This window comes from Anolis sagrei, chromosome 1 (genome assembly GCF_037176765.1).
Source record: "Anolis sagrei isolate rAnoSag1 chromosome 1, rAnoSag1.mat, whole genome shotgun sequence".
Classification (NCBI taxonomy): Eukaryota; Metazoa; Chordata; class Lepidosauria; order Squamata; family Dactyloidae; genus Anolis; species Anolis sagrei.
Genome location: NC_090021.1, coordinates 252,928,239 through 252,942,939, shown reverse-complemented (window position 1 = coordinate 252,942,939; position 14,701 = coordinate 252,928,239). Strand labels below are relative to the sequence as shown.

General features: G+C 38.9%; 1 protein-coding gene across 1 annotated transcript in view; it reads right to left on the bottom strand.

Moving 5' to 3' along the window:
* Window positions 1-2,920: 2,920 nt before the first annotated feature.
* CTR9 (CTR9 homolog, Paf1/RNA polymerase II complex component) overlaps window positions 2,921-14,701 on the bottom strand; it is a 35,746-nt gene continuing 23,965 nt past the window's right edge. The window contains exons 19-25 of the mRNA XM_067462652.1: window positions 14,587-14,658; window positions 13,275-13,410; window positions 11,759-11,902; window positions 7,954-8,108; window positions 6,313-6,406; window positions 5,480-5,592; window positions 2,921-4,032 (exon numbers count right to left, since the gene is read on the bottom strand). Of these exons, the coding sequence (XP_067318753.1) occupies window positions 3,579-4,032; window positions 5,480-5,592; window positions 6,313-6,406; window positions 7,954-8,108; window positions 11,759-11,902; window positions 13,275-13,410; window positions 14,587-14,658 (1,168 nt within the window). The 3' untranslated portion in view covers window positions 2,921-3,578. The remainder of the gene's footprint in view (window positions 4,033-5,479; window positions 5,593-6,312; window positions 6,407-7,953; window positions 8,109-11,758; window positions 11,903-13,274; window positions 13,411-14,586; window positions 14,659-14,701) is intronic.

The following is a 14,701-nucleotide window of genomic DNA, read 5'->3' as shown; positions in this document are numbered from 1 at the left end:
CATACATAGATATCCAAATGGATGGGGCATATTTATTAGGCAGAGATATTCAGAATATTCTGAGAGCCTGAGCACATGAGGTTTAACAATAAGTTCTTAGATCTCTTAAATAGCCCCATTTGCTATTACTCTTTTACTCCTAAAGATCAGTCCTGTCTCAGAGTCTATCCCCCCCCCCCACACACACATATTCTATAGATTAGCCCTACAGAAGGTTATAAACCCAACTCAGCACATAACGCAAATTTTAGAGGAACCCTATTGTTTGAAAGGACACATGGAATACAAGGACACATGGAATACAAGGCTGTTATTCCATACACCTTTAAATGAGCATTTAGGAATTTCTCTCCGAACTCAAATCACATCCCCATGTTTCTGTTCTGTTTGTAATAAGTTGGAAAATCATGAATCATAAAAGGAGAGTTGGGCGTTTGAAAATAGAATGGATCATCTTTCCCACACAAGTATTATTCAGCTCTGCTAACAACTCATTTTCAGTCAAGATATTTGCAATATGTAGGTGGGAACTGTATGTGACAAGATCATACCAAAATACATTTCATGTATGTCAGTAGGACCAAATATTTTTCCAATTCTCACACCTCAAATTAGCAAGTGCTAGCATTTGTTCATAAATCAAAATAATCAATAACTTTAGAAAAGGTTTAGTACAATTATGCAAGCATGTTGAAGATGGACATTGCACTTTAGGAAGGCTAAATTTGTTTCATAAGGAGTTTGTAAGGCACCTATATATTTCTTATAGTTAATCTATAACACACACACCATTTTTTAAAAAAAAGAGTCTTGGTTTTTAGTAGGCCTGTGCGATCGATGAAAAAAAAATTTCAATACTCATTACAAAATTAGAGGGTGTCGGCAAGTCATTTCTAAAGGATTCCTAGAATATCATAAGTGTCTGTTTCGTTACTATAACAAGAGTAACAAATTTTCGTTACGTAATTGTGCAGAGAGGGGGCTTCCAGGGCTCCTTTCTCATCTCATTATGCAACTCTTGTAAGTGGCTCCAGGTCTCCGTTGTGGGTGCCACTTCTTCCCCAAAAGGGCTGGGTTTGGTTCCCCCAAAGGGCTCTGAGGAGGATGGTGAGGCCCAGAGTCAAGAGAGAACCCCTGCTCTTTCCCCAAAGAGGATGGCAAGGCGGGGAGGCAGGAAGGGAAGGATGCCTGGGCAAGGAAGCCCCTCCGGCACATGGCCAGACCAGAAAGAGACAGGCAGAGACCATCACATTGAAGTTTGAAAACAGGCAATCCTGGTATTCTGAAGTGAGCAGAATTCTGGGAAATGTAGTTGAGGGTGGGGCCTTTTGAATTCTCTACCACAGGTGGTCCTTGCCTTGCCAAACTACATTTTCCAGAATTCTGCTTACTGCCTTGTGTGCCCTCCTCCTCCCTGAAAGTTTTGTGGGGGGGGGGGGGGACTTGTGTCCATTCTGTCAAGGGATTCTGAGTTAAAGGGGGATTGTTGGCAGTTCAATCAACTCTGTGAGGTAGGCAAACTTGAAAGGCAGTAACTCCAAAGTTTACCTAGTATGTTTATTATTATTATTATTATTATTATTATTATTATTATTATTATTGAGCCCCCAGTGGCACAGTGGGTTAAACCCCTGTACTGGCAGGACTGAAGACCGACAGGTCGCAGGGAGAGGCAGATGAGCTCAATCTATCAGCTCCAGCTCCTCATGCGGGAACATGAGAGAAGTCTCCCAGAAGGATAAAAACATCAAATCATCTGGGCGTCCCCTGGGCAACGTCCTTGCAGACGGCCAATTTTCTCACACCAGAAGCGACTTGCAGTCTCTCAAGTTGCTCCTGACATGACAAAAAAAATTATTTGAAACACCACAGGATGAGTCCACAGCAGACACTCAGCAGGCTGTTGTATTGGGTCACACGTTGGACATTTCACAAGTATTTATTATTATTATTATTATTATTATTATTATTATTATTTTATTATTATTATTATTAAGGTCAGATGGGCATCTGTTGGGGGTGCTTTGACTGTGCTTTTCCTGCCTGGCAGAAGGGGGCTGGACTGGATGGCCTCTGGAGTCTTCCAGGGATATAGTACTGCTAAGTTTATGTTGGCTAAAATTCCCTAAAAGCAGTAGATGTGCAAATTTCTCTGAAATAAATGATGCCCTCCTTATGTTGCATCATTATATAGACAATTCAAAGAGAGTGCTTTCAGATTTAAATCTAAGATCGAGATTTGGAAGTGCTTTACTTTGCTTGTCATGTTTAACTTATTTTTAAATAAGAACTAATTACTTACTCAGAGGGAGATTTACTTTTATACTGTGAGGTTACAGAAATATCTATCTATTCTCTTTTTGCTCAGGACAGAAAAAATGACTAAAGATTATTTCATTATAACTGAGACAGTTAGCATGCTATGAGTACTCTTGTGTTGAAAATGTAGAGATTTTGAGTATTTAATTGTATTTAAAATGTTCAACATCTAAAAATAAAGAAAAAAAAGAAAAAGAGGTAACTCTTGTAGTGATTTATTACAAAGGTTTATCAAAACTTTTTAAAATTCCCCAAAACCAGTGGATGTGTGAAACATTCTGAAATTTGGGAGGCCTTAGAGTGGTAGATGTGTGCTACAACTGTAACAAGTTTCATTACGATAGTCCTAAAACTGAGGAGGGGGGAGAAGTCCCATTCCGGTTCCCACTAGCGTGAATGGGCAAATAACTTGACAAAAACTGACAACCTTTTTGGAGCTCTATAATGGTTTTGACACTGGCCTTACAACTTTTCCAAAACACCTTAGAATCAAAATGGGGGTCATGAGATTTTCGCTAAGACAAACTAATATAGCTTACTTCAAAGAAGGAATGTATAGGATATCACTGTAAAATCTGCAATAAAATAAACTCAAACCAGATGGTAGCCACAATTTTTATTAGATGCCATAGGAAAAATTTTTCTGAGAAGTCATAATCCAACATTTATCTACATTCCTGTAGTATTATATTTTATACGTTTTATTTCAATTTTAAGGAATTTTCTACAGCACTTATGAATTTTAAACAGAACGTAAAAATGTATTTCGTAGGAACCAACATAGTCAGAAGGACAGCTCTGTAAACCCAAACATTCTACACTTTCGGGAATTCCTGTACCCTTTTCCAAGTTAAAAAAAAAAACACTGTTGATTAGACAAGGAAAGACAGAAAGGGCTATAATCTTCCATCCAGTTAAATATGCTGAAATGCTATGTATTTCATAGGCACTCAAAGCATACCCAGATGCAGGATTACTATATGGGCATCAACTCTTCAGATCTTAGCACCAAACTGAAATGGATGCTGTATTCTAAAGGGATACTACCATCTAGCAAGTGTACAATAATGTAGAAAAAATGCTATAGGAAATGTTTCAACTTTCTTTAAATATTTTCCCCTAAAACATAGTTGTGCATGTTTTTAAATCAGTTTTCAAATATAAAAGATGGACATCTTTATCTTCCCCCAAACTCTCTCAAACCAAAATATATTTACAAAAATGTTATATTTAAAAAATTGAGAGGCCACAGTTGAAATCTAATCACTGTCATCTGATCCAGCATAAGATCCTTTTTCAGATGCTTCATTGTTGGATGCCTCTGGCTCAGACTCATTAACTGAACCCTCATTATCAGATGCTCTCTCTGAATCTCGGTCAGAATCCACACTGCGAGAAGCTGGACGAGACTCATTCTCAGAACCTCCAGAGTGGCTTCTTCCAGACTGCACAGACGGGCTTCTTCCAGATCTCACGGAGGGGCTTCTCCCTGACTGCACAGAATCATTGTCAGATTGATCCGAGTCAGACCGCCTCCTCTTCCTCGGTGACCCATCGCTGTCTGAGTCCTCATCCGAAGGACGGGCGGCCGGCCGCCTAGGGCTGCCCCTCTCACTGCCCGACCGGTTACTATTGTCCGAATCACTGTCTGACATGGCCCGCTTGTTGCGTGTCTCTGCATTATCAGAATCGCTGTTGCTGTTCCTGGCATTTCTGATAAAAAATAGAATAATACAAAAAAACTGTGAACAAAACATTGCAGAAAAGATAGCTTACCTAGAGTTTAGCTATATTTTAATATTATAGCAGATGGTTTGACACCACTAATTGTCATGGTTCAACCAGATAAAATCCTAATTTTGTGAGGTCTTTTCAAATTCATGGTCTGCTGTTCATGAGAGTATGCTAAATAATTCTATGCACAATTCCTCAAACTATAAATCTCAGGTACAGAGATAACAATGAAAGTGATAGCAAACCCCTCTAATTCTGTAGTATGGTTAAACTGCTCACAGTAACACATGACAGATCACATCCCATTTGGATTACTGCAGCACACTTTACGCAGGCTGCCTTTGAAAAATGTCCAGAAATTTCAGCCAGTCCCAAAAAAGCTGTTGTCAGACTTCTGGTCAGGAACTGGGAACTCCCTTGATGAAACCGTTTCACTTTCTAATGGTACATTTCCAGGTAGTTTCAATATGCTGATTGTGGCCTATAAAGCCCTAATCACCTCGTGCACAGACTATGTGAAAAAAACGTATCCTTATATAGGCCTGGCCAAACTTTAAGATCTTCAAAGACCTAGCTTCACTCCTGAACCCAATCTTTTTTCATAAGCAGACAAAGACCTTTATATTTGAACAGGTGTACCAGAAGGGGTATTTTAATGGAGACTCCTGAACCTGGAATGTTTTATATATATGCTAAACCTTTAAGCCCTTTAATGTGGACTACCCGTTTAATAGCTTTGTAGTCTTTGGCAACATATTGCTTTAACTTATTTTGTTTAACTTTAAACTGTAAGCCCTCTTGGGTATCATGCCCGCAGGAAGGCTGGGCATCCACTAAATGAAGAAACAAGTACATTAAATAATGTTTCTCTGTAGCCAATTAAGAACTCACAACAAAAAGGCACTGATACCTCCAAACCACATCCCCATGGGGCAAAACAAGGTGGAAGAGATGGAATCTGCTGCTGAAAACCTGGTTTCAGACTTAAGATCAACTGATTTAATGGGTCTTCTCTTGTTCTGAATTCTATTAAGTGTCCACAGAAAACAGAAAAATAGAGGCAGGCTCTCAAATAAGGAAGCTTTGACCCTTCAGATATTGTGAACATCAGACCACATAATCCCTTAATAATAACCATGCTGAGTAGAGTTAATGGAAACTGCAGTCCAAAGTCTCACCAGTTTTAAAGGATAAGAGTTTCTCAACAAATGTTCTAAGTGACATAACAAAATAAATGAAATATAACACAAATAACATTCATTAACAAGACTGCACAGAATGCAGAAGTATGTGTTTATAATTGAAAATTGTATATTTCAATTTTTGCAAACAAAGGTTGAAATATACAATTTTTATGTGCAAACAATTACATTTTTGAAAAATTAAATGGCCCCTTACTTCCAAGTGATATATACTGTATACATACCCATCATCAGCAATTTTGAGTTTATCTTCATCTGATGAGTCATCGCTCGATGAAATGATAGCTTTTGATTTTATTTTCCCCTTCATTGAAGGAGGCAAGCGTTCTGGCTTGGGCTAGAAAAAAAAGTATTAAGAGAATGATAAATAAAATTGTACTTTCAGCTACTGTGTGATTGAATATTTTACTTTTTAACTACAGCTGCCTTATTGGAATGGTGATGAACTCCAACTGTTGGATGGACGTGGACTAATAATGTCTGATTATCAGCTTCTTCTAATTTGTTTGCTCAGCATCAACAGAGACAAACTTCAATATGTTATATCCATGACCTCAGGAACTATGGATACATCCTTGCAAAGCCAACTGCAATAAGAATCCATGTTGTTGAAAGGTGAGGCTCATGTTTTCCCCTCACCTTTCCTTTCCATAGGAGGAGAAGGAATCAGAATGTGTGTTGATGAAGGCTTTCATAGCCGGAATCACTGTGTTCCTGGGAGCTTTTCCCACTGTCCCCCACGCTGGACAGTCCACAAATATATATAGACCCCCACTTGCCCCATTTCCAACAGAGCTCTGAACAAACTTCTGAGGATGCTACCCACAGATGCAGGTGAAACATCAGGAAATATTGCTACTGGAACATGGGCCTACATCCCACAAAACTCACAGCAACCCAGGAATCAGAATAGATTGTGGGCAAAATGCTGGAGCTTCCAGTTTGGTCCAAATATGGATATTTGTTATGTACTAATCAATATTTCCAAAGTTTTGCAGCACACTTCATTTTACTGCCTTCAACCCTAGACAAATATAACCCCACTCAACAGAAATACCTTTCTCTTCTCAGTCTTGGCTGGGCGGCGTTTTTTAGGCCTTGGTGTAGTCTCATTGTCATCATCCTCAGTACCATCATCTGCCTTCTGGGCTCTTTGGAAAAGAATACACAGATATCCAACAATTCAATTGAGAGTGCCCCAATTAACTGCATCTGAATCAAATTACAGGTTTAGTAGCTCCTATCCAAAATGCTTAGAGCCAGAAGAAGTGTTTGCGATTTGGGAATGCTTGTGTTTGCATAATGAAGTATCTTGAAGATGGGACACCATGTCTAAACAAGAAATTCATGTATGTTTCATATATACTTTATACACATAGCCTAAAGGCAAATGTATAATAATATTTTTAATAATTTTGAGCATGAAACAAAGTTTGTGTATGCTGAACAACAAAGAAACAAAGGTATCACTATCTCAGTTTTGGATTTCAGAATTCTGGATAAGGGATGCTAAACTTAACATCCTTTTATTCCTTGTTCCTTAAAATATTTTAAGTATCTAGTAGATCAAGATCAGTAATTCCCAACCCGTGGGCCATGGCCCACCTAAAATAAGGTCCGCAGCCTATTATTATTATTATTATTATTATTATTATTATTATTAGCTCCCATTCCCACACATCAGCTGTAATGGGACAGTTTCTTGGGTCTTGTGCTCCACTTTTTGTATTTTTTTCAACCTCAGCCCTCTCCCTCACATTTTTTTTTTACACAAGCATTAACAAAATCCACAGATAATAAAACAGCCCAACCAATTTTTTTTATTAGTGTCTTCATTTTTAGTCCTGTTCCTGGGGTTATTTGGGGTGCTTATTCAGAAAATTGCATTGGATTGACCACATCACCTCTAGTTTATTATATATGGTTTTCAGTGGGCAAGCAGATGGTGACTACTGGATGGCATATGTTCTGTATCAGAAACTAGATCTGATGAGGTCTATACAATGCGGTTTTCTGAATCAGCACCCCAAATAACCAAACAAAATCTAAAGTTGTCCAAAAACTGATTCGTAATCCTTTTGTTGGGAGAGTGGTCCCTGGTCAAAGTGGCCCTTGCTCAAAAAAGGTTGGGAACCACTGATCTAGATGAATCTAAACAATGTGACTGAGAATTTCCATAAGAGGCTGCAATTCATCACTAGATACATTCCCATGCTGGCACAAATGCTTTGATTTTTTTCCCCGTGTCAGGAGTGACTTAAGAAACTGTAAGTCGCTTCTGGTGTGAGAGAATTGGCCATCTGCAAGGACGTTGCCCAGGGGACGTTGCCTAGGGGACACCCAGATATTTTGATGTTTTACCATCCTTTTGGGAGGATTCTCTCATGTTCCTGCATGGGGAGTTGGAGCTGACAGAGAGAGCTCATCCATGCTCTCCCCGGATTCGAACCTCTGACCTGTCGGTCTTCAGTGCTGCCAACTGAGGGCTCCAAATGCTTTGATGAGCAGGCATCAAAATACTTTTGGTTCACTTCTATCAAAAACAAATTTCAGAAGGTTTCCCCAAGTTTGATGGATTATGTATCAAGCAATGATAAGGACTCCCTATGGAAAGAGGGGACTCTGAAACCAGAGTGTGTTCACAAAATCTCCATGAATCCCCACCAAGGTTTTTATCATGGCAAAGCAATGGACTTGCCTTCGTCGCTTCTTCTTCTTCTTCTCCCCATCTTCTTCCTCACCATCTTGTTCACTGCCACTGCCCTTCCTTCTCTTTTTCTTTCGAGACACCGGAAGATCGTCATCACTGTCATCATTGACAAACTCTTCAAATTCACCGGTTTTCCTGGAACGCTATCACAAAATCAGAAACCCCTATTATTTGTGGCAGTAAGTGATCCTCCAAAACATACAAACCATTTTAGAACATATCTATCAACTTAAAGGTCAAACCTGACATACTTCATGTTTCATGAATTCTATTTTAAGAAATTTAATTTCATATTTACAAAACTGAAATAAAAATAACTCAAAGAAAGACTTATAATGCCAAATTAAAATGCAACAATTTGAGAAAGATATTGATAAAGCAGGAGATGAAGGTGTAAGAAAGACAAGAAGAGCTAAGGAAATAACTGAAGAGACAGAATGGGAGAGGAAAGGAGGGACGGAGGGAAAAAGGAAAAGAATGGGAGAGAGAGAGAGAGATGGAGATTGGAAGAAACAATAATACAATCAGGAAACTTCATTATTATGAAGACAATGGAAAAATTGCTGAGCATGAAACCATGAGAATATTAATAGATACGGGAAAATTAGATAAAGGCTATTAAATTAGAAAATACATCAACGTGAAGGAAAGGGTAAGTAGTAGGTTTGTAGGTTTATTCGATGCTTAGACCATAGGTCTTTCACATACAAGTCAAGGCAAACAAATAAATACATGGACACGAGATTATCAAATACAATATAAAATACACCATAAAATCCTATAAATCATTAAAATGCTATAAAATCCTATAAATCATTAAAATGCTACATACATCGATAGCAAGATGCAGCTTTAAAATGCTACATAATGTGAAGATTCATACCTGCATAATTAAAAACCAAGTAAAAGCAAATAGATACAGCATTATTAAAACTACACAAACAGCCACTATTAGTTGAAAGCATCCCCAGCACAGTCAACTGCAATATCAGAGATTAGTTTTGCCCGGATTTTCTGTGCTGCCAGGGCAAAAAGAGACACCTTTTGAATAACCACGGGGTTAGTGTCAGCCAAGAGATAAAAAATCTTTTCAGACACAGTGTTGGTCTGAAGGAGGTGAAGAATAAACCCGAGTATTTTGGTTCTTGGATCAGAATACAAAGGGCAGAAAAGCAAATAGTGAGGCAGATCCTCAATTTCCGGGGCCCCGCAAACACATAAACGAAGAGCCAGAGGGGTGCCCGTATATCTGCCATCAATCACTGCTGTGGGCATACTTTGGAAACGAAGGGCAGTGAAGGCTTGTCTAAGTTTTGGAAATGTGAGCCTAGTCAGGTAGATAGCCCTATCATGGTCAATGACGAGATTGATTACTTACATGACTCAATGCATGTTGATGCCATAATCTCCTTTATCGACCCAAATATAGCTAAATTTGTCATAAGAGCTAGAGATTTATTTTCAAAACAAGGCATCAGGATAACAAGATTTTTTAAGAAGGTCTTCACTCAACGAGTCCCAGATGGTACAGTGAGATTTGAGGAACAGCAACCAGCACTTAAAGTGGGAAATGAACAATTGCTGAAATCCCACAAGGTTCAAGCCACCAGGCCAACAAAAGAAGAAAAAGGTGTTGATGGTCTGGGGAACCTTTTTTGTAACGAGGAACAATCACTGGTAGAGGCATATGCAAATTTGCCAAAAAAAAGAGCAATGGGATATCCTAGAGAGGTTAGAGGCACTAAATAGCCATCTAAGGGAAATATATACGGAAGGGCTATACCTCAATGAAGCAGGACACACTAATCCAAAGGAATGGCAAAGAGCAGCTCAGAATAGTGAAAAATGGTTGGAGATGAGATTTTTAGACTCTGAGGAGAGATTTGAGCCCTCCATTAAACACCTCCCACTGACCCCAGAGGTGAAAGTCGTGAAACCCCAAATTACTAATCCGTGTGTTGCTCATGACAATCCCTGGGAGGCCCTCACGAGTATTGAAGCAGAGGACAAGGGACACATTTCAAAAGAAGCATGAATGTCAAGTACAAATTGTGGTTTGAAACAGCCCCCAATCACGCAGTTCTTTCAACATGTGGTGCCCAGAAATAAAGAGAACATGGTAAAGGAGAACTCTACTCATCCACTCAGAAATAGTGATATTCAGAAACTTAGTTACCAAAGAAGGACAGGAGAGCTATTAAATCTGACAAAGAGACAGCATGATAAGCTAGTAGAGCCTATGCAGGCTGAACTACACCCAACTGATCCTGGCTTGAATAACCATAGCCCAAAAGCCTCTGCTCAGATTGAACTTCTGCACATCGGTAATGATTCAGATCTATCGACACCAGCGGGACAATTACACCTGCTATCCTGGAATATAATGGGATGGACAAATAAGTTTCATGACGCAGATTTTGCAATTTATCTGCAACAATTCAAAATTATTTGTTTGCAGGAGACATGGGCCACTGAAACTAATCTACCTTCCCTTCATGGTTTCAGAGCATATTCGGTTCCAGCAGTGAAAACAAGCTCAAAAGGCCGTGGTAGCGGGGGCCTTACCATATTTATCTCAGTAGATCTGCACGTGGACATTCAATCTTTGGATAGCTCCATCCCACAATATATACAGGCCCTCCTCATTAAGAGCACGTATTTTGGTTATGTAATCTGTATAAATGTCTATTTTCCACCTAGATTATCAAAAAATGGAGACCCTAATAATGTCTGTCTTAGACTATCTGAAACCCTCACCTGTTTGGAATGCCAATACCCCTCCACAAAGCTCCTCTTGTGTGGAGATTTTAATGCTAGAATTGGGATGGGTGTTAAACAGGTGGAAGGCACTAACTGCAGACAAGATGACCAGGTTACATCTGCTGACAGGGTCTCTCAAGATACCATCAGAAACAAGGCCGGTCTGAGTTTCTTAGAGATGCTCTCCTTGCATCAATTGCACTGCCTTAATGGGACGCAGTATGACATAACGCAAGGGTAAGTAGTAAAATTATTACAAAATAACAAGGAACAATGACTATAGAATATAAAAATATCTGTAAAAAAGAAGTAAGGGGTATTCAGAAAAGTAAACACATTTGAAGATCTTTCCGATGATACATATAACGGAAGCAGAAGATGTAAGAAATGATAAAATATGACCTTGCATTCCTAGCTTGGTTAATAGGGGACCAAAATAACACCATCATTCAACTTCAGTCTGCCTATGGCACTCATTGGAAACTATTCTAAAAAATCATATGGGAGCCCAGACTAGGGCCTTAAATGTCACAGTACTCATACTCTGGAACATGTAAAGAATTTGCAAATTATAAATTAGATCACACATCCTCAAACTGCAGCCCTCCAGATGTTTAGGCCTCCAACTCCAAGAAGCCCTAACAAGCTTGTTCAATTGTCAGGAATTCTGGGAGCTGAAGGCCCAAACAGCTGGAGGGCCAGTTTGAGGATGCCTGAATTAGATAATCACTTCCAAGTTTTCAGCACCTATTGAAAATGTACTTGTTCTTACAAGCTTTCACTTAATTGTGATTATTCTTGCATACTGACTAGTTTTGTGAAGTTGGATAATGTGATTTTAAACTACTGGTAAATAAATAAAAGGCTAACTCAAACATCTCTTTGGCATCTGATCTTCAGTACCGAATTCAGACATTATTTTACCATAGTCTATACATTATTTCCCGAACTCTTATCTTAAAGTAAGTCATATTCTGTCACCACATGGGAACAATCTGGAAAACAGAAATTCATAAACATTATTATTCCATACCCGGCCAGCTCCGCTACGTTTTTTCTCTTTTGATCCTTCAACTTCCCCAGTGAACATCAGAATATTTTTGGTCTTTTCTACATATTGTGCTCTCTGTTCCAGAAGTTTCTTTTGTTCTTCTATTTCCCTGAGGCGTTTTTCTTCCTGGAAGCATAATTACAACATGACTGATTTGATTTTGGTTATGGTGTTGAGTGCAAATATGAAAAACATTAACTGCCTCTGAACGGTCTGCTCTAATACAAGTCTATGAAGGAGTGAACCCACTGCATGCAGCATTGAATTTAGATACGGTTTACTGCCTGGAGAAATAGCAAAACACATAGTCTTCATCCTATTATATTACCATTATATTACAAAATAGACCCACAAGTCAACCATCCCTTCCAAACCATCCCTTCCAAATCTATTTGGGCTGGAGATGTTGTTATGTAAAGCATGCAAGCCATCTTGGATTCCATTTAGGTAAGCACATCACTGCAACTTTGTGCCTGATGCCTACTTGGTTATTTTCTGCAGCTTAATGGGCATTATTATATCTGTGGCCTGGGACAGAGAGGTCTGGAGCTTGGCTTTGAGTGGGTTGACCAATCACAGACCAAGAAATTTTATGAAGGGAGGTTGAAGTGCAAGTAGTTGAGGAGAACTACTTGCACTTCTCCTCATGGAGAAAAAACAATCTTGACTGTTCAAGATGGTGAAGCAACCAGCTAGCTAAGAAGCAGTTGGAAATAGTTTGTTAGGGCTTTAACTGTGAGAGGACAACCATGTTAGTCAATCAAGCATTTTATGCTGAAAGGAGGGAGGTGAGGGACTATGCTGGGAAAGTTCAAAGAAAGGATGTGAACTAGGAAGGAATGCCATCTTGGCAATATAATGTGCTTAAAGAGAAGCCATATAACAAAAACACAGTGTTATTTTACTGGCAGGGCTAATTTATGTAGGGACTAGTCAGGATCCAGCCATTTAGTATCAGGACTACACTCACACAGCAGTAGACATGTGTTAATCCTATTTTCCTTGGGACTGGAGGGTAGTAGTGCAAGGATGAGAAACTGTCAAGAATGAAGGAGCTAAACTGGCTCCCAGGTGATTTTGGATACTTCCCCAAAACCTTTTTAAAAATAGTTTTGTCTCCAGCAGCTCCTAGAAGGTTTGGGAGCAATTTGTCTGCTTTTCATCCTCTTTGGGCTATTTTAGATTCAAAACAGGCCTTTCTCCCACAATGGGATATGACATGGAAATCCTGTTCACTTTTTTTTTTTTTACATTCCCGCGTTGGGGAATGGCTTAAGTGCAAAAGTTGTCTTACGTACCCCCAGGGTTATTGGAGGTATCTGGGCACAAATAACTGGGCTAGGAACTGCAGGCAGCCCACATTCCCAGCTACAGCAACAGTGGGTTCTAAGGACAATGCAAGTGGAACAGAGGCTGCAAGAATATGGAATAAGGAATAGCCTGAGGCATCAGCCAACGTGGCCCTTGTTCTCTTACAGTACCAGAGGGAATACAGTACCTGTTCTTTGAGCAACTTCTGGCGCAGCAGTTCTTTTTCTTGCTCTTGTTTAGCTCGTAGCTCTCGTTCTTCTTCGTCCTGCTTCCGGGCCCGAGCCACATGATACTGAGCTTGACTCAGCAGATCAGAACACTGCCTATCAAGTTCAAGTTAGATTTGCAGACAAAAGCAGAAATATAATGTGAAAAAGTCCCACTACAGTGCCAAAGACAGACACTTTCAATAAAAAGGAGGAGTTTATAGCTGAAGACTCAAAGTACTTAGTCATGAGGAAATTGTATTGTTTAAGCAAGAACCTAGTAATCACATGCATATGCTGTTAAGGCTTTATTCATTAGCTTCCCTGAAACACTTACCATCAAAGAGTCCAGCCAGTTTTAAAGATGTCAAAGATACGTTTGGAAGCAGCAATTGCTACTGGACAAACCTAGCTTCAAATATTGCTCTGTCTTCGTGTCTTCATGTCATTTCCTAGAAATATTTATCTTTCTGACATGAATGTTTATACTTCAATCATTTAAAATTAAATTGCTTTAACTGTGTTCTGAGCTGCATCTCTTTTCTAAGGGAGTTGAGAACTTTTTTTATATGGAAAAAGTAGTTTAGAACTTCCTTTTGTTTAAAAGCCACTAAATGAAGCTACCAGAGAATTTTAATAGTTTAATCCAATAACAAAAACAAATTCCACTAAACATCTTTAATAAGCTGTGAAATAAGTTTATTAAAACTGCATGACAACTATTCTAAGAAGAAAACTAGAATTTTCTTTCATGACCTCGGCATCAACATCACCAAAAAGATCAATGACTATAATTAATTTCTGGTAGTTAGTTGTTAGATTGACACACCCCAAACATCAGTCTTGTGATATCTTGAAGACTACCTCTCTGACATAGCTTTCATGAATGGCGCCCAGTTTGCCACATACTTACATCTGATGAAATACATGGTAAAAACTTAACCAAATATCTTAATTTTTGAAGCTTTCACAGGATTCTCTTGTTTTTACTATCATTAATATATCAAGGCCCTTACTGGGACATTATAAGCAATATTCTGCTCCAACATCTTCCCATACTAGAGGGGTTCAAATGGCTGGCTGCTTCAGCTTCCTGTTCAGAAGACAGTTGATCCTGAAACCAATCTTTTGCCCCACACATAAGTGTAGATATAGGCCAGGGCTCTGTTTAGTTCGGATTTTGAAGTAATGCATATCATTCCATCCAAGCATTATACAAATAAGAAAGCAGGCATATTTTAAAATCTATCCCAATTCTTAAGTATGGTAATATAGAGAAAGAACTACTCTTACCTGGCTTCAGTTGCAGCAAGTGCCAAATCAAATCTCATTTTATCTCCTACTTTACTCAAGTAACTGAAGTATCTGAATGGAAAATGAAAAGTCAGGAATCATTTTTTAATCTGAT